The sequence below is a fragment of the Benincasa hispida genome, chromosome 7 (genome assembly GCF_027475165.1).
Source record: "Benincasa hispida cultivar pf3 chromosome 7, pf3_genome.v1.1, whole genome shotgun sequence".
Lineage (NCBI taxonomy): Eukaryota > Viridiplantae > Streptophyta > Magnoliopsida > Cucurbitales > Cucurbitaceae > Benincasa > Benincasa hispida.
In genome coordinates, this window is record NC_143484.1 from 40,438,394 (window position 1) to 40,447,598 (window position 9,205).

Consider the following 9,205-nt stretch of genomic DNA (forward strand, 5'->3'; position numbering starts at 1 on the left):
CAAACAAATGTGAATTTCAAATATTCTTTTTTATAAAATAGTCTTTCAAAAGATTGTTTTTTAAGCCAAAATGAGTATGATAGGCACAACTAAGGTCAGAGATTCAGTACTATTGAGATATGAAGGGTATATTGATAATTCGTTAAGAGTAATTTGAATATTTGGTTATAAATAGAGTGCGACATGAAGAGAGTAATTAAATATTGATTTAGTTAGTTTAGTGGTTAAGCGATCTCAAGAAAAGAAGTATCCAAATTCTTACCGGATTTATCTTGTGAGTTCTTTACGTTTTATATTACAATATATTGTGATCTTGTTTTGATGCCTATCAAAATTTTATTAATTTTAACAAAGGTATTGACATAACAATAATCCTTCCATACGCCAAAATTTGTATGCAAGATGGAGGAGCGTAGCAAGTGGTAAGCATAAGAGGCATGCCTAAAGGAAGTCGAGCTCAATCTCTTACAGGTATTGTTTGATCTGAACTAGAAGATAAATAGTTAAATTAAAGAAAAAAAAAATCATTTAATTTAGGCCCCATTTTGTTACAATTTGATTTTTTATTTTTGTTTTTTAAAATTAAACCTATTTCATCCACATTATTTTACAATGATTTGCATCTTTTAAGTACAATAATTGAATTCTTAGCCAAATTCCAAAAATAAAATCAACTTTTTGAAAACTACTTTTTTTTTGTTCTCAAATGTTGACTTAATTTTTTAAATCATTGGTGAAAAGTAGATAACAAAGAAAAAAAATTTGAAGGCGAAAGTATTATCCATAGACTTAATTTTAAAAAACAAAGATAAAAAACAAAATGATTATCAAACCAAGTCTTAATTATTTTACCTTATTTCAAGTTTAAATTGAATATCAAAATTAATTCATTCAAATATAGGGGACAAAAATCTATGTACTCCTCCAACAACCATTCCTTACAATTTCGAAATCTATTTGCCTTCTGAAATACAATTTTTGCCGTTCAATCTCACACATTCAACAATATAAAATTACCGCACCGACCGTCGGTTAGTGATATCTGGTTTTTTTTTTTCCCTCCCTTTCCTTGGAGAAAAGTATTTGTTATATTATTTGCATATGAATCCATGTGAAATTCAATATAAATTTATAAAACTTAACAAATGAATAAAGACATTTTACAGGTGAAAGACAAGATTTATCCTTCTAAAAACAATATTTTGAAAAAACTGCTACATGAAACAGCACAAAATTTGATTAACAAAGAATTGAACACTTACCCTTTACTGATTGGGGGCAGATGGGTTGCCTAAGAAGTTCACTATCCTGTTCAACAAATTCAACCCAAATACAGTTTCCTCACAGTTTACTTTCACAGTTACATGTAGAGGGTCTGAGCATTTTCCTTCAACAGTCAGCGAAACCAAGCACGGGATTGAGTTGCTCAGAATCTCTGCGCTGAACCGAAGACACAGACCGGTTGCATCATCAAGAAAGTTAGCCACTGGGAGTTCCACGGATACTAGGAAAATGTTTGCATTGCCTAGCATCTTCAATGCTAAGCTCTTGCAGATGAGAAGAAATTTATCTTCTTCTATTGGACTCTCATTCTTTTCATCGTTAAACTTCTCAAGGTGGTCAGTGCATGTGCATCTAAAGAACACAGTACAGCCAAGTTAGAAGAGCAAAGACGAGGCAGTTTTTCGTTCTTGTCTTAAATCATTTACTGATTCTTGATAACTTTCATTTGCTATAGAATTAAAATACCGATTAAAATAAAAATCAGGCCACCTTCCACATCTAATCGGCTCTAATCGGGTGCACGAATACTTCTTCAGGTGGGGGGGTTCCAAGTTGTATGAAGTTTAAGAACGCAGGGAAATAATCACAGAACATAAAAATATGCAAATATACTGCAAGAACTTAAAAAATAAAAAAGGGGCTTAAATACAAGCGTCGATTCAGTTTATTTTTTATGCTTACGGTGAAATGAAAGGTGGTCGGGATTTACTAACCTCCTCAGGTACTCAAACATTCCCGGTAGCTGAGATTCCTTAGCTGTGAAGGCTTCACTGTCCATTGGAAGTGGTCTCACAAAATATCCAATGTCAGGGTGCAGCTTAACAGGATGCTTCCTGCCATTACAGTACAAATTTAACTTCATAGGCAAGAGGTGGTGATTGAATTGAACCTCAAGAATTCTATCGACCATCTGATCAGGTCCCAGAGATGTAATATTTTCCATGGAAACTGGTGCCGTCACGGTGTTATTAGATGTAGAGGAGCTGCAGAATTAACAAATATTAAAGAAGTTAGGCATTATATTACAAGCTAAAAGAATCGAAGGGTCGTAGATGTATATGTGAATTAAAATCATGACTGAATTAAAGAATTTAGTCATTAGTTATTGAGTGTCGATGTCTTACTACTATTTGGGCATAGAGTTCAAAAAGGCATGCATGTAAATCTCAGTATATGTCTAGATCTATCCATGCTTACTAGTAGCAGCCCATATTTAAAAACGTAATCTGACTGAAGTTTTATTTGATGATATGAACAAAAAACATGCTCAACTAAATTTCACCTCTCACTTCCAACCAAAACTTTGTCGTTTGAATCCACAACTTTGTTGAATTCCTCATGAGTCAACATAATTTCAGTCATTGGCTCAGTAGAACAGTTTTTGAAGGATGCTTCAATGCAAACATGAAGAGGAGATATGCTTGAAGTCTGAGATGAAAATGAGTACTCCACCTTCAAGCCATTTCCTTTAGCAGGATCCAGAAGTTGATAGCTTTTACGTGTTACAAGTTTCCCAAGATCTCCTATAGATATTCTAGCGGAGGATCTTCGAACTACAGCCTTCTCTGAGGTACTTAGACTTGCTAAATTTGGCTGTTCATTCAGCCATGATTCTAGGGCATTCTTTGACATCAATTCATCCAACTCTGCTGAACCAGAGGCCGAGTCTCCATTCTGAGTTTTATGAGAATTGCCATGATCAAAAAGTTCGATCAATGGATCAGCACTAGCATTTTCCTGTTGATGATTTGCTCCATAACTTTCATCCCTGCCACTAGAACCACTGAAAGAATGCTGAGAATTATAATCTGAATCACTATCCTCATCCAAGGATCCAGATGATGACTCTGTATTATCTGTCTCATATGAATCACTCTCAACTGCCCCATCTCCTGATGTACTTGCAGCTTCATCCAAGGTGCATGGTTTTGGAAGAGGTTCATAACCTGGAGCTGCATGAAAAACTATTTGTGAAAGAGATCCTGGAAGATAAAATCGATAATTGATAGGTTCAGGTTGTATTGCTTTTAGTTGTCCTCCAAAAATGTGCTCTGCAAGTTCCCATGACTGATCTCTAGGTTTGGATAGACCCTCTTCAGGAACTTCCATATCCAAATGGGATGACAGGAGTTTTTGAATAAAGGCAGCACGGTCACGAAGGTCATAATTTAAATCACATTTTCCCACTTCGAGCATATAGCCTAAAATTACTTTAAAGGTTAGCATGTCTTCCCCTTTTGCTCGCAATAAGACCTACAAGCAAATGCAGAATCAATTAAAAAAGGATGTTGTCTAATTAATAATTTAATATTACATAAACTGATTAATTAACAGTAGACCAAAAATAATAATCCAACATTTTCATTCATCTTATTCTCACACAACCCTTGATTTAGATGAACCCGAAATGTTAAGAGTGGCTGATAATCTATAGACTCAAAAATAAAATTATGGAAACCAAAATCTGCAATTGCCAATTGCAGTTTCTCAAAACACCTTAACCATTGTATTCAGTATCTGAAGCTTCGTTTCCAGTGCTTCTGAAATAAACGACCTTGCAAGATACTTGGCCACGATAACCAACATCCTTGGAATAATATCCCCCAAAGTGCTATACTCCCCTACCATCCAAATAATCATAGCACGGGCTGCAGGAACCTTGACCGAATCCAAACCACGAATCAACTGAATAATAACCTGTAAAAAGTGTAAAGAAGTACTTGAAAACCAGATGTTAACTATTATATTGTGCATTTTTAAGGAGGGTAAATATGCCTAGCAACTGAAACAGATATCGGAGATGGGGCAATGAGAAAAGTTGAAGCTCCTCAAAATTGACAAAAAATTTCCAAGGCTATCTATAATTCATGTAAAGATAAATTACAAAATTTATAAATTCAATCATAAACCCAGAACGACTACCAGATATTAACAGCAATGAAATGACTGACCTGTTAATATGTATTATATGTCAAGATAATCAATAGACTGTATATGTTAATATATATTACATATTATATTATATGCCAACATAATCAATAGACTGGCACAAGGGAGAAATATAATAAAGTGATATTAATAAAGAGATAGATAAGAATGCCTTCTCATGGCTGGCTGGATCTTCCTTAACAATAAACTTGATGGATGTAATTGCCTGAATCAGTACAGCAGCCTCTTCATCCATGGCTCCATTATCACAAGTCAAAGTGTCTGTAAACTTTTACTTTAGAGTTGGACCAAGAAAATGAAGAAACTTTAAAGAAAGAATGAATTGCATACCCTGTCTTATTAAAGACAATAGCCTGTCCAAACACATTTTGGCTATTTTTGGAAGCCGCCCAGCACATAAGCCAATTGCAGCAACCGTATCAGCTGCAAACCTTCTGTTTGGGTTTCTAATGTAATCCTAGAAACAAAATGAAAAGGTTTGTGAACATCAAAGGCTTGAAGCCTATTGTAGCCAAAGAAATAGAATTCAACAGAATCAACTAAAATGCATTAGGTTCAATGATAAAGAAGCAGAGACGATGTGAAACGACTATTTCCCAATCAAGAGGTATGAACTAACTAAATATTCCAATTTAATTCATTAACCCCCAACTAATTATTGCTTGCCAAACCTAACATATGGAGGTCATGCATCTTTATCACTAATCTAGGGTATTTAAGCTTCCCAGTAAGAGCTACCATAAGCAACTTTTTTTTTGGGTATATTTCATCTTGAAGAGCTTTTCAAAGGGAGAGCTTTAACCACGGGATTGCTTCCCAGATATATCTGAGAATAGTGATATACTTGTGAGTTCGATCTGTGGTATTTTTCATCCAGCTCTATTTCTAGCTTCTAGATGGCTTTTCTAACAAGGTTGTTAAATTTCATTTATTTATATGCAAGCAAAATGGATATCCTTTTTGTAATTTCTTGGTTGTACTGAGGATGTGGTTTCTTACAATCACCACATGACAATAACAAAGTAAAATAGTGGGTAAAATAAAGGAAGGAAATACATGATTATTACCTGAAACTCATTAAAGATTGATAAAATAGATGAATCAGTAGTAATGGATGATAGTATCTCAAGCTTCAATGCTTTTACTTGATATGAATCTGAAGAGCAGATGAAGAAGTCCTCATAGTGTGGCGCAAAGAGAGAAGGCATTGCCTTAGCAAACACTTGAATATTGCAGAGAACCTGTGGAGATCAATTAATATTTCTTACCATCTGACAACAGAAAACTACTGGATGATAAAATTGGGTTAAGCACAAACAAGACAAAAAGTGTATACACATATACAGATGCATGCGGTTACTCATTTATTCGGACATTACTTCAACTCTTAGTTTTGAACTGTGAAAAGTTCTAAATTGTTATGATGGACTAAGAAGCATACAATATCAACAAACAGCCCTTCATCGTGAAAAATAATAATAAAAAAAAATCTATAATCTTAGAATGAATTGAGCTTGAAACTTCAATAGGAGAATAGCTAACATGAGTATAGCTCAATTGGCTACGGGCTTTGACTAAGAGGCCAAAAGTTCAAATCTCCATCTTCACATGTTGAACTTAAAAAAACATTATATGTGTGTCATGCTAAAATATGCAAAAGGCAATATTCACTCCCTACTATCTTTCCAAATCCCTTTTAGCATGGCCAATTGAAATGAAAATAACTTACTCTGGAACCATCATCTCAAATCTTTGTATGGATCCCTAACTTGGATTTAGACAAATGTAACATCGAGACCCTCAGACTTTGGAGGTGTTATTTATTAAACTTTATCATTATTCCAAATGAAAATCATGATTCAAGATCACATATGCATCTCGTTTATTGGAGGATTGTCTGAGCTGCTCTTAGTGGATATATTAGTATAACTTAATTAGGTAAGGAAGCGATTTAAAATGTTTGGCCCCCCAATTGAAAAATAAGATAAGATAAATAATATCAAGAATAAGGAAAATACCACATATTTTGCAGCATCACATGATCTGAGTAGGAACACTAACGGTTTGACAATTCTTTTTATGTTCTCCCTTGGAGCCATAATCCAGTGTACGCCAGCAGCAGCAAGAACCACAGCACTATTATTGCTCCATAACAAAGGTGACGTACACTGCAATAAGATCCTGATATCATCATTCTCCTTACTAGACACAAAATGTCCATCATCCAGTTTAGGAAAAACTTCATTCGAATAACTTAGTCGTGATAAATATTCATCCGGCCCTTCAGTATAACATCTGGATATCATATTTGTTAATGCCATATCATTAAATCCATTCATCTCACTATCTTCATTGGCTGATGTAAAATTGTTTGCAACGCCATTCTTTTCTGAACTAGAATCCTCTACAGATTGCAGAGAATGCATAATGGATTCTCTAACAAGCCCAATACTTGCTACAACATAGCGCAAAAGGATTCCAATCAAGATTATTTGACCCCATTCCTCAACATCAGGTAAGACTTCGCATAACCTTCTATAATTTTTTCCAATCAAAGTCAGATCATTTGGACAAATAGAAGCAAATGCAGCAGCGGCAGCACCAATGACACCAGGGGAGGAATCACCTAACAATATCAGCACAATCTGCAAAATATTGCAAACTTAATTAGAAGTGTGGTAGCTCTCAGTAAACATACAGAATATCAAGGTTGAGCAAGCAAAGAATCAGCCAACAGACTAAACATAATCTACACTTCCCCCTCTATTTGACCTTCCAATAAACATCCATGATCTAACGATGACACATTCACTTGACAAGAATCAAGCAAACCTCTTTGATATCCGAGGCAATTTCTTCCAAGCGCAAATCATGAAGCTTTGGAAGAGCATTGGCTGCACATTTTCTGACATACACAGATGGGTCCCTAGCACCTTTCCTCACTGCCACAAGAGCAAGAGGTGCAATGGCGTGTAGACGAATTCCTGCCATGGTTCGCAATGCCCATGCCCTCACAAGAGGATTTGTATCCCCCAAATCCTTCTGGAAACAATTGATAGACAGCAACGCTTCATTTGGACGCCTAAAGTGCAAAACATAACTTATCGTAAATGTCACACCTCAAGAATTCACCAATGGACAACAAATCACAACTCAAAAGCAGCTCATGATGATCGAATATAGCCCATATCACGATGCTAAGATTATAGCATTTTAAGCCACGATCGACCATAACACAACCATGACTCTAGATGAAAGAACAAGGAAAGGTATTTGTGATTCAGAAACTAAAATGTAAAATATACCATACTTTTCAGCATAATGCAACAGGTACAAGTAAACCAGCTTCTTCACCTCCAATGTCTGCGATGCAACGTTCTTAACAACCTGAAGTTCCATTCCAAACTAAAAGTATTCAGAACATATAACCACTGAAACCTCCATAGCTCGATGAAGTAACTGGCGCCGAATTTCAAGCAATTGAGCGTGAACACAATTCATAATTATAGGAAAAAGAAAAAAAGAACTCATGCTTCATTAAACATAACCTGAGGGAAGAAGTTGGAAACATCAAAACCCTGAGCAATGAGAGCAAGTAAGCGCTTGAGTGCCTCGCATTTTTCGGAATCAAACTTGCTGTCGAGCAAGGGAGCGATGTTCACATCCTCGGGATCGTCGTAGAGGTGGGCGTCTGTGCCGATCCGAAACACCATGGTCGAAGCCTTACTCAGCGTATCGGAAGTTGATCCAAATTGAGTAAACATTTGTAGATTCGAATTTCAGCGTCTGAATTGTGAAGTTTCTGAAGAGAAACTGGTTCGAGATCACGAAGCTGGATTGAGATTTTGGCCGGCGATGGCAGTTAATTCTGGTCAGTTTGGTGAATTGAAGAACGAATTCTATTACCGCGCCTTTGCGCTGTGTTTATTGAAGAGACCAAGCGGCTTGCCCAGTGGGAGAGTACGACGGGAGGTTTTTCTTTTCTTTTTTCTCTCTGGCAAAACACACCCTTTGATCCTAAGTTGGAAGTTTATGGCTGAATTTTTGTGATAAAATTTAAATTTGGATTGAATTTGTTTTTCATCGGATTTAATTAGTAAATATTTATTATGAAACTTGTATGTATTTCTTGTTTTAAGTTAGATGTAAATGAAATGGATTAATGCTGCTGTGAAATTGAAGAGCACGGGAATACGGATATAAAAAATATAATATAATAATATTTTTATATAATAATAATAAATAAATAAAAACTAAAACATGAAATAATCAAAATCATGAAATTTGATAATATGAAAATCATTGGAAGTAGAATTCTCACCCATGTATGTGTGATTTTAAGATCTACCAAATGCCACTATTTATAGGCAAGGTGGCAACTAGAATGTGGGTTACATGGACATCAAGCATGAATAAACTACAAGGCACATGGACAACATTACACGGCCTTTAGGACACTAAGCAATGGACATCTATTTTCTATTATAATATTTATAATACTCCCCCATATATGAAATATGTCTCGTTAAAACCTTATTAGGAAAAACCCTGGTGAAGGAAAAATAGAACATATTTTATATGATACATACTCCTAAAAAATACAAATATTTACTCCCCTATGAAAACATCAAGTCGTCGCATTCTAATGTTGTGCTCCAATTTTTCAAAAGTTGCGATTGGTAATGTCTTTATAAATAAGTTTGTCAGGTTATCCTTCGAACAAAAATTGTTGTATAGTGATGTTACCATTTTCTTCAAGATCATGAGTGTAGAAAAGCTTCGGTGAAATATGTTTTGTTCTATCTCCTTTAATATATCTTTCTTTGATTTAGGCTATGCAAGCTGTGATCTTCATATAATATTGTTGGAAGGTTTTTATTAGAAAACAAGCCACACATTTCATGAATGTGTTAAGTCATTGACCTTAGCCATACACATTCTCGACTAACCTCATGAATTGCAATAATTTCAG

At 35.2% G+C, this 9,205-nt stretch overlaps 1 protein-coding gene across 1 annotated transcript; it reads right to left on the minus strand.

Annotated features, from left to right (window-relative positions):
• Positions 1-1,112: 1,112 nt before the first annotated feature.
• On the minus strand, positions 1,113-8,257 carry PAT2 (protein affected trafficking 2). Its single transcript, XM_039034314.2, has 11 exons — positions 7,782-8,257; positions 7,544-7,620; positions 7,066-7,315; positions 6,252-6,878; positions 5,301-5,474; positions 4,564-4,690; positions 4,385-4,494; positions 3,781-3,981; positions 2,567-3,537; positions 1,998-2,267; positions 1,113-1,635 (listed from the first exon to the last, which is right to left on the minus strand). The coding sequence occupies exons 1-11, from the start codon at positions 7,995-7,997 to the stop codon at positions 1,266-1,268; spliced, it is 3,393 nt and encodes a 1,130-aa protein (XP_038890242.1). The 5' UTR covers positions 7,998-8,257; the 3' UTR covers positions 1,113-1,265.
• Between the last annotated feature and the right edge of the window lie 948 nt (positions 8,258-9,205).

Excerpts from the sequence above, each read along its gene's own strand:
- PAT2 (XM_039034314.2), bottom strand. The coding sequence starts at position 7,997 with ATGTTTACTCAATTTGGATCAACTTCCGATACGCTGAGTAAGGCTTCG. Across the intron at positions 3,538-3,780 it reads TACTGAATACAATGGTTAAG|GTCTTATTGCGAGCAAAAGG; the intron begins GTGTTTTGAGAA and ends ATTTGCTTGTAG. Across the intron at positions 1,636-1,997 it reads ATGTTTGAGTACCTGAGGAG|ATGCACATGCACTGACCACC; the intron begins GTTAGTAAATCC and ends TGTGTTCTTTAG.